General features: G+C 46.1%; 1 protein-coding gene across 1 annotated transcript in view; it reads left to right on the forward strand.

The window, feature by feature from the left end:
* CFAP157 (cilia and flagella associated protein 157) overlaps positions 1–24000 on the forward strand; it is a 511692-nt gene that overhangs the window by 414854 nt on the left and 72838 nt on the right. The window contains exon 8 of the mRNA XM_078646650.1: positions 9284–9455. Coding sequence (XP_078502776.1) covers positions 9284–9455 — 172 coding nt within the window. The remainder of the gene's footprint in view (positions 1–9283; positions 9456–24000) is intronic.

Consider the following 24000-nt stretch of genomic DNA (forward strand, 5'->3'; position numbering starts at 1 on the left):
TTTTTCTCTACATACTTTAGCAATGCGGATTTTCAAAGTCTGGTTATGTCTCTCTACGAGACCGGCTGCTTCAGGATGGCGTACACAATGGAACTTCCACTGGTACCCTAACAGAAGGGAAACTTGTTTCATGAGCTCGGATGAGAATGGCTGGCCGTTATCTGAATACACGACCCTAGGCAATCCAAAGCGGGGAAAATACTCACGAACCAACTGCTTGGCAGTGGTCGCAGCTGTGTAATCTGGAACTGGATATGCTTCTGTCCACCTGGACAAAGCGCATACAACTACGAGGACATACTTAAAACCTCGACATCGCTCCATCTGAATATAATCCATTTGGAGGACTTCAAAAGGGTGGTCAGGAGGTTGGAATCCCCCTTGTTCCACCGGGACACTTTTACCTGGATTGAACTGACAACATATCATACAGGTACGTACTTTCTGCTTGGCTGCAGCTCATAAATGCTTGTTGAACCAAAGGTTCTGGATACTGTCTAACATAGCTTTTTCTCCTAGATGTGCTGGACTATGTGCGGTATTAATAATGACTTGAACCATAGAGTCGGGGAGAAACCATGTGGCTTTTCCCTTCGTCAAGCATCCTTGATCTGTCTGGACCCCTCCTTGTTCGGACCATTTCTTGATTTCTTCGGGAGTAGCATGTAACTGTATGTCTATGACATCTTGTGTAGGGTCCTTAACTGTCATACAAGTAGTCTGATCTGGAGTGAGTGTCTGTGTCGTGTTAACTGGGATGTCTGGAGTCTGAGCTGTAAGCTTGGCTGTTCGATCTGCTAGATCGTTACCTTGAGAAATGATATCAGTGATTTTCGTATGTGCCTTGCACTTCATGATAGCGATAGCTGTCGGTAAACGTATTGCATCTAACAGAGCTTGAATGAGGAGACCATGCTGAATCTTGGTTCCATGAGAAGTCATAAAACCTCGTTCTTGCCAGAGCACTCCGAAGTCGTGTACGACTCCGAATGCATAACGTGAATCTGTGTATATGTTAACTTTCAGGTTCTTGGCACGTATGCAGGCTTGGGTCAGAGCGACTAACTCTGCTGCTTGAGCAGACAGAGTGTTAATACGATGTGTTTCTATAACTTCGGTGTCAGTAGTCACTGCATACGCGGCTACTAGTTCTCCTGTACTTGTTCTCATACATGAACCATCCACATAAAGTGTCAGGTCGGGATCAGGTAATGCAATATCTGTCAAGTCTTGTCTTGGCTTTGTCATGGTGTTAACAATTTTCACACAGTCATGTGTGGCAGTATTTGAAGTAACTGACGGTAACAGTGTAGCTGGATTTAGAATGTTGCAGCGTCGGATTTCTATGTGTGGCTGAAACAGTGTCAATTTATAACCTGTTAAACGTGCAATTGTCAAGTGCTGAGTCTGGGTTCTGTTTAAAAGAACTTCCACGGAGTGTGGAACTTGTACTGTCAGGGAGTGTCCTAACACTATGGAATCACTTTGTCTGATAGCTAGAGCTGTGGCTGCAACTGACTTGAGGCACGCAGGCAGAGCCTGGGCCACTGGATCTAATGTGCTAGAAAAATAAGCACAGGGCTTGTATTGTCCTGCTTGATCTTGTGTGAGAACAGATAATGCAGTACCATCACGTTCTGTGACAAAAAGTGTAAAAGACTTACTGTAGTTCGGTGTTGCTAGAACAGGTGCTTGGCATAAAGCTTTCTTTAATTCATTGAAAACAAGTGTATGTTCCTGGGTCCAAGGGAGGACAGTCGATACGACTGCCTCCTGTGTCGTTAACTGTATCAGTGGTTTGGCTAGATATGCGTACTGAGGAATCCATTGTCTACAGTAAGAAGTGAGGCCGATAAAAGCTCGTACCTCCTTCTGAGTCTTGGGCTGTGGAAGATGTGCTATTAACTGGATACGGTCAGGTGTCAACTGCCTACCCCTCTTGGACAGTAAGTGTCCCAAGTAGACCACTTGCTGGACACAGAATTGTAATTTGGAAGGGGACACCTTGTGCCCCATCTCGGCCAGAAAATACAGAACTGTAAGTGACGCACGCTCGCAGTCACGTTCAGAACGGGCTGTAATTAACAGATCATCGACATACTGGAGTAGGGCAGTGTCAGTTGGCATGTGAATACTGTCTAGTTGTCTTTTAAGTGCTTGACTGTAAATGCTAGGACTTTCTGTAAAGCCTTGAGGAGCTCGTGTGAATTTATAGCTTCTTCCATTTAAACAAAAACCAAAAAGGAACTGGCTGTCTGGATGAATAGGGACACTAAAGAATGCGTTCTTGAGATCGATAACTGAAAAGAATGTGGCTTCAGAATCAATGGCTGTCAAGAGTGATGAAATATCTGGGACTACTGGGTACTGGGGTATGATACATTTATTAAGTTCTCGGAGATGAATCACTAATCGATATACTGGGGGTGCATTTGGATCAGTACGTTTCAGGACTGGAATGATAGGAGAATTACATACGTTGGAGTCAGTTTCTACAACCACTCCTTGAGCAATAAGTTCGTCAATAATTTTGGATAAGGCTGCTACAGCCTCGGGTGGCAATTTGTACTGTCTGATTCGTGGTAATACTACACCTTGCTTCAGAGTCACACGATGGGGTGTGATGTGCATACAACCTACATCAGTTGGACCTTGCGCCCATAAATGCTGTGGTACATTCAATAATCTTGGATCAAAATCACGTAATACATAATGACCTTTAAAATCTCGCAGGAACAGGCGGACCCCCTCTGGGGAACAGCAAATAACTGCTCCTAATTCTTTTAATGTCTTAATGCCTAACAAATTTTCTGGACAAGATTTCGTGAGTAACAAATCAGTAGTTCGGGACAATGGACCGACTTCTAGAGTAACTGGTTTCGATATTTCATTAACAATGGGCTTTCCTGAAAATCCAAGGGAAACATTTCTTGAGCCTGAGAGCGGAGCCCCTGGAACCTCGTCATGACTGATGGTAGTCCTACTTGCCCCTGTATCGATCAGAAACTTTCTGTCTTTCCCTAATACTTGACTATGTACATAGGGACCCTCTTGATCTACAGGAATCTCGATGAGAGGCAAGCCTACCTCCCTCTCTAGGCTATTTCATGAATATGGCTGATAATCTGGATACTCTGTCTGTGCATACTGGTACATCTGCTGTGTAACATGCTGTGTTGCAGCTATAGGCTGTGGTACTGTAACTGTCTGTTGTGCATTCTGCGGTGGCTGGGAAGTCTGTGAAACTTGTTCTTGTCTCGGCGGACGTGGTCTTTCTTTAGTTTTACCAGTAGCTATGTTGTGTTTCAGAACTGCACACTCGTTTATAAAATGACCTGGCTGTTTACAGTAATTGCATGTCCCTTTAACGGGAGCTGCAGGATGACTGGCTTGATTCGGACCCCTCTTCTGACTGTCTTGTGGAACAGACTGTGCAACTAATACTTTCATTTTCGTGTCTTTCATACGTCTCCTTTCATGTTCCTGCTCTTCCCTGATTCTGTTCTGGTGATACTGGAGCATTTGTAACATTTGTGACGGAGTATTAGCTTGCCAGGTACTTTCGACTTTCAATACTCGATTTTTAACTTGTGGACTTGAATTCTCGACTAGTTTGGTAACAAAAAGATGAGGGTATGACTCACTACTTGTTTTCAGACCACTGTTAATAATGAAACATTTTTCAAATCTAGAATAAAAATCACTAGTATCTTCGTCTTGTTTCTGTTTACAGGCTGAGATGGCATCCCAGTCTTCCTTTTTCGTGGCTAGTAATCTTGGCAAGACTTGTATTAACAGTTCGGGCAAAGCTTTAGCTTTATCCCCAAGACCGGTACCTGGTACTCGTGTATTATCTTCAGCTTCTAGAGCTGTCCAATCTATCTTTTTCTCTCCCACCTCCCATTCTTTTTCTTTGAGTTTTTCATATATGCCTGCAGGCAACAGGACCTTTAACATTTTAATGATATCAGGATACGTGTATTCTCCCATACGGAGCATGTCTTTTAATTCACGGTGGAACCCTGCTGGATCTTTGTCGTGACAGGGAATTAACTTTTTCATCTCTAAGAGTTCCATCTTTGTGATAGGGGTGTAAACAAATACTCGTTCTAGATCACCACCCGTTGTCCTAACTGGGTGTACTTCTCGTAACGGATTCTGTCTATCTATGTAAAATGATTGACTTTCTGGAGGTGAGACGTGAACAAAATGTGGATTCAGAAACGTTCGATATTTGTGGCACTGTTCTAGAATGATACTAATTAAATCGGTACCTAGACCTCTCCATCTATACTGGAGTAACTCGTTCAATACATCATGTAGTGGACCTGGATCAGAATGCTGTTCCTCATACAGTGTAATGAGGTGTTGGATCATATACATACCTACCAGACGTTGCTCGGCTGGGGGCAGTTTCAGAAACATTTGTGCCACTATTTCGTCTGGAAAAGTGGTAGAATCAGTAGTCCACCGGACTGCTGATCGAGCTAGTTCTTATTCATGCATAGTATTAAGTTCACTATAACCTATTCGTGATTTCAGAATTTTATCGGTAGCTTGGAATACTTGCTCAAGAGAACATTGTTCTGGCACTGGAGGAGGAAAACTTTTCTTGTAATCTGGACGTGAATGTCTGTCGGAAAGTCTAGTTCTACCTACATACGCTATTCTGGAGGGATTCTCGTCGTCTACCTCTTCGGTAGGAGAGTCGTCTTCTTTCTCGGCTATTTTCCTTGCTTTCTCTTTTTCGTGTATGTCTAGAATTTCCTTACGGATTTTCCTGTACATAGCGTCTATACAATTCTGTGTCTTGTGTTTTCCCTCGGCTATATTATCACTCCACTTTGTCAGGACTTTCATCTTATCTTGATCTTTTCCTGGACAATCTTGTTCTCTTATTAAACAGTTAATTAAAAACTTTAAAAGCATAAGCTGGGTCTCGACTTTTCTTTGAATCATGGCGTCGCGAACACTTTCTGGATCCACTCCTGTACGGATAAAACGATATATTCTGTCTAGATGTTCTCTCATATCGGGCAGGGTGTCCAAATAGTCGGTCACCCGTCTTAAACGTAATGAATATATGACCATAGTACCATCGCCTGGAACTGGATCATAACGACATTCGGTAAGTGCTCGCTTGATATCTGTAAATGTATGAACTTTTGGCGTACGCTGTAACGCTAGTTCATGTAGCGTCATACGTCTGTGTTGAGGCGGGGTACCAGGAGGACTTCCCCCCGCGGCTCCTAAACTGGAATCGTCGGTGGGTACTGTACGTGTTGGTAGAGTGACTGATGTAGCTGGAACATGTACTGTATGCTGGGCCGGGGGTGCTGTAACAGATGTTGTAACGGGTGCGGTAACGTGAACTGTACCCACGGCCCTGGTGGCTGGAGGAACAGGAATTACATTATTTACGGGAGCAGGCGGAACAGGATTTGCATATTCTGGGACTGTATCGTCCAAATAGGACGAGAGAAAAATATCAGCTGCGGTCGGTTTGTGACGTAGCTTAGTCGGGACTAATGGTGGCGGAAAATTACTGGATGCTTCCGGGGTTGCCTTCGGCAAGCCCTCGGCAAGAAGAGGATACATGCCCCTTATAAGAGCATTTCTCTGTCTGTCTGATTGTTCTGCTCTAACTCGTTCACCTTCTTCTAGAAGTTCCCTTTCTTGGGCTTTTTCTGCGGATTCCCTACTTAATTCTGTTTTTCTGAATTCTTTTTCGGTTCTTTTATGAGATTCTTTACGCCATAACTCGATGGCATCTTTCTGGGACTGTCTGGCTTTCTTTTTCCATAATGCCTCTTCTACTCGCATGATGCACTCGGCATCCCATGTACCTGATACAGGCCATCTATATTTCTCTTCTAGATCCTTGGTATAGTCGACCCATAAATCTAAATACAATATGGCACTTAAGCCATGCTTATGATACATAAAATGTCCTGGACTGTCCCTAGGCGGGACAGGAACTGCTTCCTCGAGCAACCCTTTTCGGGTTTTTAACTGACGTAACTTAGAGAATAGAGGCATTCTGTACTTGATTCTGAACACAATACAATACACGATAAACACAATAATGACTAGAAAAACAAATCACTCATACCACGACATGACACATTAAATAACATTTAGAATAACAGTTCGGACAGAAATATTACCTGGTATACTGAAAACAAAGACTTGAATTTCTCGAGAACGGAACTTACTAGAATTACTAGATGCACTGCTAAAACAGTACGAAACATACCGGTCCCCTAAAGAGACACGTCAGGACCCGCATCCACCTAGGTGGACACTTCGGACTGGATCTGCGTACCCAAACCCACTGGACCAGAGACAAATTAATTGACCCTGTCTAGATACTACCCCAGCAACGGTACTCACCGGGCAGCAAGAACGGAAGGCCTCGGACTGGACTGGACTGCTACGACGTCGGACTACGAACTTCGGACACTTCGGACTTCAGTTACAGGTGGGCCTCTGGATACCTCGGACCTTGGACTCTCGGCTTGGGCTCTGGTCGGGACTCGCCGCGTTCCTCACCGCCTCGTCTGGATGCTGGACCGCAACCTCCGTCTCCTCCGTGGGCCTGAGGGATACTTGAAGCAGAAATATCTGCACGTGCACGGTATGGTTCCGTCACGGCTGCAGAGGATCAGGGGGCCTGCGTGGCTTCGCCGGCGCGTGGGGAAAGGGCAAGTCCCTGTTCGGGCGCCATTATGTGGTAAATAAATAATTAATTACCGGTACTATTTTTGAATACATTGAATAAAACAGATAGCTCAATAAATAAGAGACAGGATTCGAGGTATCTTGAGTCTTACAGGCTTTAATCAGGCATAAGGGAAGGGACAGGAACGGGATAGCCTGCACGGAAATAGAATGGATGGCAGCTGCCAGAGAATGGGTAAGGGGATAAGGGGGGTGTGGTAACTTTCAGTAACAGTACATAGTATATATACTAAAACAATTACATTACATTCAATACAGTAGGCGTAGCAGTAGGCGTAACTCGTAGCAGTCGCGAAAGATAAGGACAAAATGGGTGTAACAAGAAGGCGTGTACAGGGCGTATACATAGACATGTGGTATGAAACGTCACAGAAATGTCATGAGTGGGCGGAAACATGGAGGGGGCTGCCTGAGCAGCTGGGACCTTTAACCTAATGGTGCGCGCAAACGGGCAATGACGTGTTACCAGGAAGAACTGGGGCTATGACTTCTACGCTGGAAGAGGAGACTAAAGTCTGCAGTGTCAGAACGACTTGTACCTATATCATATCTGGTATCTTGTGTTTGGAATACATGTTGATAGAATCAAAAAGTTATCAGGGCAAAGGCTACTTGACACTAAGACTGGTGCATGCATAATTCTACATGTATTGCGTGTGCTAGGAATATTCTATGAATATAAATACAGTATTTCTCTTACATGGAGACAGAAAGGCTAGACCATAGCTGGAACTATTGATGCGATTCAGTAGCTTAGGAATGCAGAGAAGGAGGGCTGAACTGATAACTAGAAGCATAACATACTCTTGACAGACTGGGAGGCAGAGCCAGGCCGGGCCGGGCACTGCGCGGCAGAAAGTAAGTGAAGGGTCAGGGATGCAAGTGGGGGCTGCATCGCTCCTCGGAGCGGGTTCAGAAGACTGGAGCTTGAATCTGGTGTCCGGGCCCTTTTGAGGCCTAGAAACGGGGACAATGCGGTGAATTAACGTGTACACTGTAAATCGTGGTAACATAGGCCTAATACTCGTTGTTTTCACGAGAACTGGAAACTGGCATACTAGAGATGGACACAACTATGATTGCGTCTTTAATCGATCATAGGGGGATATATGCATATCGATCATGCACATATAGCTTAATATGGGGAACACGTAGGCACATGTAACATGGCAAAATTTACTTTTCCACACCGAGACCAGGAAGACTGTCACCCAGGCACTCGTCACCAGCCGACTGGACTACGGAAACGCCCTCTACGCCGGAACCACAGGCAAGCTACAGAAAAGACTCCAGCGCATCCAGAACGCCTCCGCCCGACTCATCTTGGATGTCCCCCGACGCAGCCACATCTCCAGCCACCTGAGGAACCTGCACTGGCTCCCCGTCGACAAGAGGATCACGTTCCGGCTCCTCACCCACGCACACAAGTCTCTCCACGACCTGGGCCCCAAGTACCTCAACGACCGCCTGACCTTCTACACGCCCACCCGCCAGCTACGGTCCACCAGCCTCGCCCTCGCAGCCGTACCACGCATCCGAAGAGCCATCGCCGGAGGAAGATCCTTCTCTTACCTGGCTGCCAAGACTTGGAACTCCCTCCCCATCCACCTTCGGCTGACCCAGGACCATCTCGCCTTCAGGAAACAACTCAAGACCTGGCTGTTCGAGCAGTAGCATACCCCTCCCCCAAGCGCCTTGAGACCCTCCCGGGTGAGTAGTGCGCTATACAAATGGCATGATTGATTGATTGATTGATTGCGATGCAACAGAAATGGCTTGCTTTAGATTTCTTTCAACAGGCTGAAAGGAGGAGCCTGGGTTTGTGCCTCAATGGAAAAGATCCAGCCCCTGGGGCTTCCTTGGTCCCTCTGTGTTGTATGGTCAGTTCCCTGTGTGTAATATCCACTTCAGTCTTCTTTGTCGCACTGGAAAATATCCCTAAGAAACTCAAAACACGGCTATGCCCTACCTTGTAACAAAGTGACGCAACATAGGTTGGTACTTGAGCTCTCCTATGATACCACCTATGGATTTTGACGCAAAGCTCTAGCTACTAAAAAGGGTGGCAGGACTCTGCACCAAAAATATATGCCTATGTGAAGCAGGCGTAACATGGGAGAGACATGTTTGTTCCTCACACCTTTCCAGATTTGCATGTCAGCGGTCATGTACCCCATACACAGAAACTTGGAGAAGTTTTAAACTACATCGAAGCATAGTATTTTGTACTCAAAGGGTACCCTTCCATAACAAACCTATGCTTGACATCATGCAAACACTCTTGCACTGTAGTGCAAGGATTTGTGCCTGGTACAAGGCTACCTAAAGAGCGCTGGCGCAAAGGGGAGAGAGAAACAGGGCCAGATCCTAGGATATATGGTGCTGCTCTGCTTTCTCCCTTGGATGCAACAGAAAGCACCAACTTGGGTAGATGTGCGCGTTGCATTAAATGTAAATACATATGTCCCTTTGTGTGTAAATGTGACACATCATGTTGCAACTACCCTGATTTATTAAGATATCTTTTTCTGTTTCTGTTTAGGTTGAACGTGTCCCCTGAAGTGAAGGCCAGCCGTGTCATCTCTCACTACCGGATTGGAGATCTGGGACTGGTGCCTCGGCCTGACCCTAGTGCTGCCAATCTCAGCAACATGAGACTGCTTTCCAGGACATCACAACTAGGACCCCTGCGAGGAAGCGCAAGCTCACGCAAGGTTCAGCAACTCCCAGCACTTGGCTGAAAGATCTGTAGAACGGAGAGGGCGCAGGGGCTGTCCATGACTGGGGTCAAGGGCTGTCCATGACTGGGCGCAGGGGCTGTCCATGACTGGGGTCAAGGGCTGTCCATGACTGGGCGCAGGGGCTGGGGTCAGGGGCTGTCCGTGACTGGGGTCAGGGGCTGTCCATGACTGGGGTCAAAGGCTGTCCATGACTGGGGTCAGGGGCTGTCCATGACTGGGGTCAGGGGCTGTCCATGACTGGGGTCAAGGGCTGTCCATGACTGGGGTCAGGGGCTGTCCATGACTGGGTCTGGGAATGTCCCCTCGCCTCCTCCGGGTAGAGAGGTGCCTTCTCTGTATTAGGTAGATGGGGGTCCTTTTGGGTGTATTTCTTTTCTACAGCAGAGATGCAATACTGGTCTGTATCTGCCTGACTACAATGGGACTGTGTCAGCAAGGCAGGGTGGTCTCATAGGCCTGCAAGTATTTCCTGATTTTCCTGGACTAGATGGGGTAGGCATCTGGATATAAGGTCTAGCGTGACTTTCTTCATCCCTTGCCATCAGCTCTTGCACACCACAGCGCTCACCTTCTTCTCCTTCTGGGATGTGATCCTTTGTCATCAACCCAAGCATATATCAGCTCTCCCCTCCTTCCGTGATGTTATTCGTTGCCGTCCCCCAAAGGATGCCACAGATCTCACCTCCTTCTCCCTTGGTGATATGATTTGCCATCAACCCAGGGTGCAAGATCAAGACTGATTTGCATATGGCTGGGTCCAAACTGGAATGGCATGGTGAGAAAAAAAGCGATGGATGTAGGCCTAGACCTCTGTACTGGGGTGAATGTATGACATTGTTCTGCATTCTGTCCATCAATTGTTCTTTTTGCATTTGTCACCCGGAGTGGGCTGGGTATGCTCAGACGTGAGTCCCGTGCTCTCCATGCCACTGGAATCAAGCTATCCAGGCTGATGAGGGCTGAAAGCCCGAAACCGGTCCTAGGAAGTTTGTTTCCAGTCCAGGGGAGGACCTGGCCTGGCAGTTCGGGCTGGACTGTTCCCATGGGACACAGGGTCAAGTCTGATTTGCATATGGCTGGGTTTAAACTGGAATGGCATGGGGAGCAAAAAACGATGGATTTAGGTCCAGATCTCTGTACTGGGGTGAATGTATGACATGATTCTGCATTCTGTCCACAAATTGTTCTTTTTACGTTTATCAACCCAACCATGTCACAGCTCTAACCTCGTTGTTCTTCTGTGATATCCTTTGCCATCAACCAAATCATGCCACAGCTCTCACCGCCTTCTTCTTCGGTGATTTTATCTTTTGCCATCAACTCAAGCATTGCTCGGCTCTTACCTCATTCTGCTTCATTGGGTGGTGATATCCCTCTTCCTGCCTCAGCTGCTCCTACCATTTAATTTAATTTTAATTTAAAAAGTATTTGTTAAGCGCAACGTTCACCATGCGGTTTCTTGGCGCTATGGAGGCAAACTTTAGCAGTGACACAAACAAGACTAGAGAATAACAGGGAGGGGAAGGAATTACATTGGGAAAGCTTGGGTAAAAAGAAAAGTCTTGAGCTCTTTTCGAAAGGCAGGGTAGTGAGTAGCCGAACGTAAATGGTCAGGGAGGGAGTTCCAAAAGGAGGGTGCCAAAACAGAAAAATTGGATCCACCCCATTTCTTACGTCTGTATCTGGGGACTTGTAGGAGTGATTGGGTAGATGACCGCAGCTCGCGAACAGGGGTGTATTCTTTGAGTAAAGAAGAAATGAAGGCCGGAGCAGTCCCTTGGCGTGCCTGGAAGACCATGCAGCCAGTCTTAAATAAGGTTCGCTCCTTTACAGGCAGCCAGTGCAGTGCTTTCAGCAGGGGGGTGGAATGATGGAAACGAGAAAGTCCGTGGATCAATCTGGCCGCCTGGTTTTGAACCAGCTGGAGCTTCTGGAGACTATAAGCCGGGATGCCGTTGTAAAGGGCATTGGCGTAGTCCAGCCGGGAAACAACCAGGGCGGACATGATTAACCTGAGGGCAGAAGGAGAAAAGAAACGGGAAACAGAGCGGATGGTGCGGAGAACAAGAAAGCAAGAAGATACAACAGAACTGATTTGTGAATGGAGGTTGAGATGGTTATGGAGTTTGATACCCAAGGTTTTAACTGAGGAAGAGGGTGTGGGAGGGGGTCCCAAAGAGGAGGGCCAGAAGAAGGAGTTCCAGGGACTGGATGAACCACCTGTAAGGACCAACTCTGTTTTATCAGGGTTCAACTTCAGATGATTGTGGTTCATCCAGTCCCTGATAAAAATCATAATAGACTGAAAGTTAGAGATAGAATGAGGAGAAGAGGACAGGTTGAAGATAAGCTGGAGGTCATCTGCGTAGTTAAACACAGTGACCTCCAGCTGTTTGTGGTAAATAAATAAATAATACCCTATTTTTGACTAGACTTATAGCATAACAGATAGCTCAATAAATAAGAGTCAAGATTCGAGGTAGTAGGAGTTTCTGCAGGTTTATTATAGCATAAGGACAGGATCAGGACAACCTGCATGGGAATAGGACAATAAGGCCCGGCAGCTGCCGGGGCTTGGTCTGGGATGAGCGCGCTAACATTTAATAACAAAACATTGACTTATATACATAGCGCAAACACATAGCATTACAATGCAGTAGGCGTAACGGTAGGTGGAGTAGAAGGCGTGACGCGTAGCAGTCGCGAGAGATAACAGAAATAAGAGGTGTAACTGGGCGTATACATAGACATGTGATGCAAAACGTAACAGAATATGTCATGAATGGGCGGAAACATTGGAGGGGGCTACCTAAGGAGCCGGGACCTCTAACCTAATGGTGCGCGAAAACTAGCAATGACGTGTTACTAGGAGAAGCTGGGGGCTACGAACTCTGTGCTAGGAGCAGAGACTAAAGTCTGGAGGGTCGGAGCGACATGTACCTAAACCCTATCTGGTATCTAATGTTTAGGGAACATGTTGATATAAACTAGAAGTCATGAGGGGAAAGGCTAACTTGACTCTAAGACTGGACCATGCATTATTCTACATGTAGTGCGTGAAGAATATTAAATGACCATTAAATACAGTACTTCTCTAACATGGAGACGAGAAGGCTAGACAATGACGGAAACTATTGATGCAGTTCAGTAGCTTAGGAATGCAGAGGAGGAGGACTGAACTGATAACTGGAACTATAACATACTTTTGGCAGACTCAGAGGCAGAGCCGGGGTGCACCGGGCACTGCAAGGCAGGAAGTAAGTGAAGGGTCGAGGATACAGGTGGGGGCTGTATCGCTCCTCAGCGAGGCTTTCAGGAGACAGGAGCTGAATCTGTGGTCCGGGCCCTTTTGAGGCCTGGAAACGGGGACTTTATAATTGAATAACGTGCACACTGAGAAACGTGGCAACATTACTTACATAGGTCTGATATTCGTAGTATTCACGAGGACTGGAAACTAACATACTAGAGGTGGACACAACTGTAATTGCGTCATTAATCGGACATGGGGAATAACATATGCATATTGGTCATGCACACATAACATATGATGGATGAGGCGTAGGGACACAGAACATGGCAAAATTTACTTTTCCACATTCCCTCCTTGTCACTACGTTTCCATCAGGAAACATCAATATTCATGATACCGTCTATCATTTCATACAGTACCATTTGCTCGTCTCGAATTGTCTTGGAACGGGATTTAGAACAGGGCTTGGGACGGGGAATACAAGAGGTAGCACACATGCTGCAAATCGCAGGGCCACATTGTATACAGAGGCAGCAGCTAAATATGATCGCTACTGCAATACCTAAAAAGGACAGGACTTTCCAACCCCATGCGGAAATTATATTCCAGAACCAACCGGACCATGTCCAGGTGCCTGGATCTTGGTGTAACAGATGGGCAATTTTATGGAGTCTGGTTATAGCTGAATAAACAGACGGCGCGTTATTTGGAATGAAAATGCAACAACTGGATCCGAGAATTCTACAGGCCCCGCCCCTATCGGCCAGTATGACGTCAAGGACGAGACGATTCTGTAAAACGACAATTCTCATAAAGGATTGCTCTTCAGTTAAGTTACCTAGAGCGGAGGCAGTCTCATCTACTACTGCTTCAAGGGTTCTTGTTAATCTACGAATGAGCTTACTATTTACAACTGTACCTAAATAAGGGAAAACACCTTTATCTATATCAATGAATTGCTCTGCGGCGGTTTCAGTATAATCGACAATCGGGAGATTTCTCTTGTGTCTAGTGTGTACTAAGAAAGAATTCCTATGATAGTCAGGTGGGGCTAGAAAAACAGGTGGCAGTAGGAAAGCAATGTAACAGGTTCCCTCCCAATCGAGGGGCAGACGGACATATGCAGTTTGACCACAAACAAAATAAGAATGACGTGAAGCTTTGAAAATAGATTTCCCACTGTCACTATACTGGATAACAGTAGTACATTCACTATGACCTATGTGTACAGAACCATAACTACGGACACATAATTCGCCTTTGACTGGTAGTACTGAAATAGCGGGTGAGTCTGGAGTAGTATCAGACTGAACATTCAGAACCATGAAATTCGACGAATAATTTCCTAAATTATATACTTCATTTTCTAAATCTAAACCTGTTCTGTGGGGAAGACCTTGCTTGTCTGGAAAACATGTACTGTTAAGAAAAGACATATCTGTTGAGGATGACGTTAACGTGGACCATGCTCCACACGAACCATTGTGTGAGAATGGATAAGGAAAGAGTGGCAGAACTCCCTTCGGTGTCTGAAAAGGGGGGAGTCGACCACACACCCAACAATTAGTGGCATTGCTGGTCTGGTGTGAATAATGTAACATACGGATAAATGTGTTGTTGCGCATAGCGAGGCGGTATGAATATTCGTGAGGAGGCAGATCACTAAACGTGTGCTCTACTGTAGCATGAGCAGACATATTTACATGAGGAACTGGAAAACACAGAAAAAGTGCGTAACTAGTGCAGGAAATCATTATGCTGAGAAATAATACGAAACTCAGAAAAACGATACATTTGATTGAACTTTGACTGACTCTCTCACTATGGGGGTCTATTTTATACATGTCAGAAACAGTCTAACCGTTTCACCTAGGGGAGGACTTATACAATCAAACTGGCTGACTTATTAGACCTGAGCTTTAACTTATACTCCTGTTGCGGAGTTTTCTCTAACAAGGGAGGGGTTGTAACAAAGTCTTGTGCGGGACAGTCCTTTAAAACAATGTTCTGGCAATCCTTCGAATCCTGGGAAATGTTCTCGGAAATGCTTTTGAAGACTGGTTTCGGTCCTTTGAAAAGTTTTACATGAGAAAGGTGGACCCACCCCTTCCTGCCTTCCAACTTGACGGCAGTTCGGGTGGTCAAGAGGACCTGACGTGGCTCCTTCCAACGTGGTTCCAGTGGACTTGATCTGTCGAAATTTCTGATCATCACTAGGGAGCCTGGAACGATCTCGTGCGGTGCCACCTCGGTATTGTCTGGAAATGCGGCGGCAACCTGTGAACGACATGAGTTGAGGGCAGACATCAAGGAAGCTAGGTAATCTGTCAGCATATTACATGAAACATCGGTAATACTTCGGGGTCTAGGAGTACCCCACATATTAGGGGGGCGGCCGAAAACGACCTCATACGGGGACAGACCTGATCTGGAATGTGCGACCATGCGCATATAAAATAAAGCGACTGGCAGAGCTACTAGCCAGTCCACACCCTTGTCTTTACAGACTTTTGCTATACGGATTTTCAGAGTCTGATTATGCCTTTCGACTAGTCCAGCTGCTTCTGGATGGCGTACACAATGGAACTTCCACTGGTACCCTAACAAAAGGGAAACGTGTTTCATGAGTTCAGATGAGAATGGCTGGCCGTTATCAGAATATACGGCTCTAGGGAGTCCATATCTAGGGAAGAATTCACGAACCAACTGCTTGGCAGTGGTCGCGGCTGTGTAATCTGGGACTGGATATGCTTCTGTCCATCTGGACAAGGCGCATACAACTACAAGGACATACTTGAAACCTCGACATCGCTCCATTTGAATATAATCCATCTGGAGGACCTCAAAAGGGTGGTCAGGGGGCTGGAAACCACCTTGTTCCACCGGGACACTTTTACCTGGATTAAACTGACAACATATCATACAGGTACGGACTTTCTGCTTGGCTGCAGCTCGTAAATGCTTATTGAACCAAATGTTCTGGATACTGTCTAACATAGCTTTTTCTCCTAAATGTGCTGGACTATGTGCGGTATTGATAATGACTTGAACCATAGAATCGGGGAGAAACCATGTGGCTCTACCCTTCGTTAACCATCCCTGATCTGTCTGGACCCCTCCTTGTACAGACCATTTCTTGATTTCATCGGGAGTAGCATGTGACTGGATATCTCTGACATCTTGAGTAGGGTCCTTAACTGTCATGCATGTAATCGGATCTGGAGTATGTGTCTGATTAACTGGAATGTCTGGAGTCTGTGCTGTAAGCTTGGCTGTGCGGTCTGCTAAATCATTACCTTGGGAAATAATGTCAGTGACTTTCGTATGTGCTTTGCATTTCATGATAGCAATAGATGTCGGTAAATGTATGGCATCTAACAGGGCTTGAATAAGGAGACCATGCTGAATCTTGGTTCCATGAGAAGTCATAAAACCTCTCTCCTGCCAGAGCACTCCGAAGTCGTGTACAACTCCGAATGCGTAACGTGAATCTGTGTAAACATTAACCTTCAGGTTCTTGGCATGTATACAGGCTTGTGTCAGAGCGACTAGCTCTGCTGCTTGAGCGGACAGGGTATCAATACGGTGTGTTTCAATAACTTCAGTGTCAGTAGTCACTGCATACGCGGCGACTAGTTCTCCTGTACTAGTTCTCATACATGAACCATCCACATAAAGTGTCAGGTCAGGATCTGGTAACGGAATGTCTGTCAGGTCTTGTCTTGGCTTTGTCGTAATGTTAACTACTTCCACACAATCATGTGTGTCTGGATTTGAACTAACTGATGGTAACAGTGTAGCAGGATTCAGGACGTTGCAGCGTCTAATTTCTATGTGTGGCTGGAACAGTGTCAATTCATAACCTGTTAAACGTGCAATTGTCAAGTGCTGAGTTTGTGTTCGGTTTAAAAGAACTTCTACTGAATGTGGGACTTGTACTGTCAGGGAATGTCCTAAAACTATAGAATCACTTTGTCTGATAGCTAGTGCTGTGGCTGCAACTGACTTGAGGCACGCAGGCAACGCCTGGGCGACTGGATCTAATGTGCTCGAAAAATAAGCACAGGGCTTGTATTGACCTGCTTGATCTTGTGTGAGAACAGACAATGCTGTACCTTCCCGTTCAGTAACGAAAAGTGTAAAAGGCTTACTGTAGTTCGGTGTAGCTAGAACTGGAGCTTGACATAGGGCTTTCTTTAACTCGTTGAAACTAAGTGTATGGTCAGATGTCCAAGGGAGGACAGTCGATACGGCTGCCTCCTGTGTCGTTAACTGTATCAGTGGCTTGGCTAGGAATGCATACTGGGGAATCCATTGTCTACAATAAGAAGTAAGGCCGATAAAAGCACGTACCTCCTTCTGGGTTCTGGGCTGGGGAAGACTCGCTATTAACTGGATACGGTCGGGTGTCAACTGCCTACCCCTCTTGGACAGCAAGTGTCCTAAGTATACCACTTGCTGGACACAGAATTGAAGCTTCGAAGGTGACACCTTGTGCCCCATCTCGGCCAGAAAATACAGAACTGTAAGTGATGCACGCTCGCAGTCACGTTCAGAACGGGCTGTGATCAATAGATCATCGACATACTGGAGCAGGGCAGTGTCAGCTGGCATGTGAATGTTGTCTAGTTGTCTCTTGAGTGCTTGACTGTAAATACTAGGGCTTTCTGTGAAACCTTGAGGAGCGCGTGTAAACATATAGCTCCTTCCATTTAAACAAAATCCGAAAAGAAACTGGCTGTCTGGATGAATTGGAACACTAAAAAATGCATTCTTGAGGTCAATGACAGTGAAAAACATGGCTTCGGAATCAATGGCTGTTAACAGGGAAGAAATGTCTGGGACAACTGGGTACTGAGGAATAATACATTTGTTAAGCTCTCGTAAATCAATCACTAATCGATATACTGGGGGTGCATTCGGATCAGTACGTTTCATGACTGGAATGATCGGAGAATTGCATACATTGGAGTCAGTTTCCACAACTACTCCTTGAGCCATGAGCTCGTCAATAATTTTGGATAAGGCTGCTACAGCCTCAGGTGGCAATCTGTACTGCCTGATTCGGGGTAACACTACACCTGGTTTGAGAGTCACACGATAGGGTGTGATTTTCATGTAACCTACATCAGTTGGACCTTGCGCCCATAAATGCTGCGGAACATTAGACAATCTTGAATCAAAATCTCGTAATACATAGTGACCCTTAAAGTCACGTAGGAACAGACGTATTCCCTCTGGGGAACAGCAAATAACTGCACCTAATTCTTTCAATGTCTTAATGCCTAATAGATTTTCTGGACATGACTTAGTAAGTAACAGATCAGTAGTACGGGACAATGGACCTACTTCTAGAGTAACTGGCTTAGATATTTCATTAACTATGGGTTTTCCTGAAAATCCAAGGGAAACATTTCTTGAGCCTGAGAGCGGAGCCCCTGGTACTTCGGCGTGACTAATTGTGGTCCTACTTGCCCCTGTATCGATCAAAAACTTTCTGTCTTTCCCTAATACTTGACTGTGAACATAGGGACCTTCTTGGTCTACAGGTATCTCGATGAGAGGCAAGCCTACCTCCCTCTCTAGGCTGTTTCATGAATATGACTGGTACTCTGGATACTCGGACTGTGCATACTGGTACATCTGCGATGTAACGTGCTGTGTTGCAGCAATAGGCTGCGGTACGGTAACTGTCTGTGGTGCATTCTGTGACTGAGGAGTCTGTGAAACTTGTTCTTGTCTCGGCGGACGTGGTCTTTCTTTAGTCTTACCAGTAGCTATGTTGTGTTTCAGAACTGCACACTCGTTTATAAAATGACCTGGCTGTTTACAATAGTTGCAGTTCCCTTTAACGGGAGCTGCAAGATGACTGGCTTGATTCGGACCCCTCTTCTGACTGTCTTGAGGAATAGATTGTGCAACTAGCACTTTCATTTTCGTGTCTTTCATACGTTTTCTTTCGTGTTCTTGCTCTTCTCTGATTCTATTCTGGTGATACTGAAGCATCTGGAGCATCTGGGACGGAGTATTTGCTTGCCAGGTGCTTTCGACTTTCAAAACTCGGTTTTTAATTTGTGGACTTGAATTCTCGACTAATTTGGTAACGAAAAGATGAGGGTATGACTCACTACTTGTCTTGAGACCACTGTTGATACTGAAACATTTCTCAAATCTAGAATAAAAATCACTAATATCCTCATCTTGCTTCTGTTTACAGGCTGAGATTGCATCCCAGTCTTCTTTCCTAGTTGTCAATAATCTGGGTAAAACTTGAATCAATAATTCTGGTAATTCTTTACATTTATCTCCAAGACCGGTACCTGGTACTCGTGCCTTGTCTTCAGCTTCTAGAGCTGTCCAATCGATCTTTTTCTCTCCCACCTCCCATTCTTTTTCCTTTAACTTTTCATACACCCCTGCGGGTAGCAGGACCTTTAACATTTTAATGATATCTGGGTAAGTGTATTCTCCCATACGGAGCATGTCTTTTAATTCTCTATGGAACCCCGCTGGATCTTTGTCATGACTGGGAATTAATTTCTTCATCTCGAGGAGTTCCATCTTTGAAATCGGAGTGTATACAAACACTCGTTGCATTACGCCACCCGCCCCTTGGACTGGGTGGACTTCTCGTAGCGGATTCTGTCTGTCTATGTAGAATGGTTTACTTTCTGGGGGTGAGACATGAACAAAATGCGGGTTCAGGAACGTTCTATACTTGTGGCGCTGTTCTAGAATGACACTAATTAAATCGGTACCTAGACCTCTCCATCTATACTGGAGTAACTCGTTCAGGATATCATGTAACGGGCCTGGATCAGAATGTTGACCCTCATACAGGGTAATGAGGTGCTGGATCATATACATACCCACCAGTCGTTGCTCGGCTGGGGGCAGTTTCAGAAACATTTGTGCCACTATTTCGTCTGGAAAGGTGGTAGAATCAGTAATCCATCGGACTGCTGATCGGGCTAGTTCTTGTTCATGCATAGTACTTAGTTCACTGTAACCGACTCGTGATTTCAGAATGTGATCGGTAGCTTGAAATACTTGTTCTAGAGAACCTTGTTCTGGTGCTAGATGTTGAAAAATAGACTTGGGTTCTAGGCGTAAATGGCGATCTGGAAATCTGGATTTTCCTACATACGCTATTCTGGCGGGATTCTCGTCTTCCTCTTCAGGATCAGAGACACTTTCTTTCTCGCTTACTTGTGCTGCTTTACGCTGTTCGTGTAACCTTATTATTTCTTTACGAATTTTCTTGTACATACTTTCCATGGCACTAATGGTCTTGTGCTTACCCTCGGCTATATTATCACTCCACCTTGTTAGGATTCTCATTTCGGCGGGATCTTTAGACGGGTAATCTTGTTCTCTTATTAAACAATTGATCAGGAACTTTAATATCATGAGCTGAATCTCGGCTTTCCTTTGAGACATAATCTCGCCAATACTTTCTGGATCATCCCCTGTACGGATGAAACGATATATTCTGTCTAGATCTTCTTTCATATTTGGTAAGGTGACTAGATACTCGGTCACCCTCCTTACGCGTACGGAATATAAAACCATATTATACTCGCCTGGGACTGTGTCATAGACACATTCGGCAAGGGCTTGTCTGATTTCTGTAACAGACTTATTACTTTTAGGAGTACGCTGTGATGCTTGAGCATGTAATTCGAGTGCTGATAAACGCTTGTGTGGCGGCGGGGTTTGAGGAGGACCTCCTCCTGCGGCCCCTATACTAGAATCGTCGACTGACATTCTTCGTGCTTGCAGGGTCGGTAATTGTAACGTGGGCTGAACTTGTATGGCAGGCTGACCCGGGGGTACCGTAACAGGTACTCCGGTGTCTGGAGGAACGGGAAATGCCTGATTTACAGGGACAGGCGGAGCGCGAACTGGATTTGCATATTCTGGGACTGTGTCGTCCAAATAGGACGAAATAAAAATATCAGCTGCGGTCGGTTTGTGACGTAGCTTGGTCGGAACTAATGGTGGCGGGAAATTACTGGGTGCCTCTGGGGTCGCTTTTGGCAAGCCTTCGGCAAGGAGAGGATACATACCCTTAATAAGGGCATGCCTCTGTCTGTCTGACTGTTCGGCTTTGACTTGTTCACCTATCTCGATTAATTCTCTTTCTTGGGCTCGTTCTTGGGATTCTCTACTTAACTCTGACTTTCTGACTTTCTTTTCCGTTCTTCTATGCGCTTCCTTGCGCCATAACTCGATGGCATCTTTCTGTGACTGTCTGGCTTTCTTTTTCCATAATGCTTCTTCTACTCGCATGATACATTCGGCATCCCATGTACCCGATACGGGCCATCTATACTTTTCTTCTAACTGTTTGGTATACTCTACCCATAAATCTAGATACATTATGGCGCTTATGCCATGTTTCTGATACATAAAATGACCTGGACTGTCCCTAGGCGGAACAGGAACTGCCGCTTCTAGCAGACCCTTTCTAGTTTTTAACTGACGTAACTTGGAAAAGAGCGGCATTCTAAACTTGAATCGGAACACAATACAATACACGAAAAACAATAACAATTGGGGAAACAATTCAGGCATACCACGACGTTGAAAATACATTAAACAACATTATAAATAACAGTTCGAACAGAATACTACCTGAAAATACTGAAAACAGAAACAGAACAGAATTCTCGAGAACGGAACAGACTAGAGTTACTGGATGCACTGCTGTAACAGTACGGAACATACCGGTCCCATAAAGGAACGCATCAAGACCCGTATCCACCTAGGTGAACACTTCGTTTGTGGGCTTGGGTACCACCAACCCACGGACCAGGAGTCAATTTAGACTGACCCTGTCTAGACACTACCCCAGCAATGGTACTCACCGGGCAGCACGGAACGGAAGGCCTCGGACGGGACTGGACTATGACGACGAACTTCGGACTTCGGACTTCAGTTACGGGTGGGCCTCCGGATACCTCGGACCTTGGACTCTCGGCTTGGGCTCTGGTCGGGACTCGCCGCGTTCCTCCACCGTCTCGTTCGGATGCTGGACCGCCTCCTCCGTCTCCTCCGTGGGCCTGAGGGATACTTGAGCAGAAATATCTGCCACTGCGCAGAAAGAGTTCCGTCACGACTGCAGAGGGTCAGGGGGTCGGCGTGGCTTCACCGACGCGTGGGGAAAGGGCAAGTCCCTATTCGGGCGCCATTATGTGGTAAATAAATAAATAATACCCTATTTTTGACTAGACTTATAGCATAACAGATAGCTCAATAAATAAGAGTCAAGATTCGAGGTAGTAGGAGTTTCTGCAGGTTTATTATAGCATAAGGACAGGATCAGGACAACCTGCATGGGAATAGGACAATAAGGCCCGGCAGCTGCCGGGGCTTGGTCTGGGATGAGCGCGCTAACATTTAATAACAAAACATTGACTTATATACATAGCGCAAACACATAGCATTACAATGCAGTAGGCGTAACGGTAGGTGGAGTAGAAGGCGTGACGCGTAGCAGTCGCGAGAGATAACAGAAATAAGAGGTGTAACTGGGCGTATACATAGACATGTGATGCAAAACGTAACAGAATATGTCATGAATGGGCGGAAACATTGGAGGGGGCTACCTAAGGAGCCGGGACCTCTAACCTAATGGTGCGCGAAAACTAGCAATGACGTGTTACTAGGAGAAGCTGGGGGCTACGAACTCTGTGCTAGGAGCAGAGACTAAAGTCTGGAGGGTCGGAGCGACATGTACCTAAACCCTATCTGGTATCTAATGTTTAGGGAACATGTTGATATAAACTAGGAGTCATGAGGGGAAAGGCTAACCTGATTCTAAGACTAGACCATGCATTATTCTACATGTAGTGCGTGAAGAATATTAAATGACCATTAAATACAGTACTTCTCTAACATGGAGACGAGAAGGCTAGACAATGACGGAAACTATTGATGCAGTTCAGTAGCTTAGGAATGCAGAGGAGGAGGACTGAACTGATAACTGGAACTATAACATACTTTTGGCAGACTCAGAGGCAGAGCCGGGGTGCACCGGGCACTGCAAGGCAGGAAGTAAGTGAAGGGTCGAGGATACAGGTGGGGGCTGTATCGCTCCTCAGCGAGGCTTTCAGGAGACAGGAGCTGAATCTGTGGTCCGGGCCCTTTTGAGGCCTGGAAACGGGGACTTTATAATTGAATAACGTGCACACTGAGAAACGTGGCAACATTACTTACATAGGTCTGATATTCGTAGTATTCACGAGGACTGGAAACTAACATACTAGAGGTGGACACAACTGTAATTGCGTCATTAATCGGACATGGGGAATAACATATGCATATTGGTCATGCACACATAACATATGATGGATGAGGCGTAGGGACACAGAACATGGCAAAATTTACTTTTCCACATGTTGAAGGGCAAAAATCAAAGGATAGATATAGAGATTGAATAGGAGGGGAGAAAGGGAAGAGCCCTGAGGGACACCACAAGTGAGTTGAAGTTGAGTGGCCGAGAAATCCCCCAGCCGAACCGCCTGGGTACGGTCCCTCAGGAAGGACGCTAACCACACCAGGGCTGGGCCCTCGACACCCGCCGCTCCGACACGGGACAGTAGGATGGTATGATCAACCGTGTCGAAGGCGGCGGAGAGGTCGAGGAGCACCAAGGCCTGGTTGTTGTCATGGTCCATGCCCTCCCTGAGATGGTTCAGGACCGACACCACGACGGACTCGGTGGAGTGCCTAGGCCGAAAGCCCGCCTGGCTGGACGCAAGGCCACCATTTGCTTCCACATGGGCACTGAGGACTGATGTAACGTGTCGCTCTAGTACCTTGCCCAGATAGGGCAGGAGGGAAATGGGGCGGTAGTTGGCTGGGATAGAAGGGTCCAGCCCAGGCTTCTTAAGAATAGGGACTACGGTGGCAGATTTCAAGGCTGGAATTACTACACCCTGAGCCAGCGAGCTGTTAAGAAAGGATAAAGGTGGTTTGGGGCAGACCGAGTAGATTTGTTGGAGGATATAGGCAGGGCAGGTATCCGCCGGGGAACCAGATTTTATTTTGGGGAGTGTTGCAAGGAATGCCTCCTCAGTGAGCGGAGGGAAGGAGGAAAGAAAGCAATGAACAGTCGGAGGAGTAGGCTCCACAAAAGCGTGGGAAGGAGGTGGGATGTTAGCTCTGATATTGACAATTTTTTCCAAAAAATAGATGTTCAATGAATCGCAGAGGGACTGGGAAGGGGGAGGTTTGGGGGAAGCTCTGTCAGAATACGCC

Source organism: Lissotriton helveticus, chromosome 5_2 (assembly GCF_964261635.1).
Source record: "Lissotriton helveticus chromosome 5_2, aLisHel1.1, whole genome shotgun sequence".
Taxonomy (NCBI): domain Eukaryota; kingdom Metazoa; phylum Chordata; class Amphibia; order Caudata; family Salamandridae; genus Lissotriton; species Lissotriton helveticus.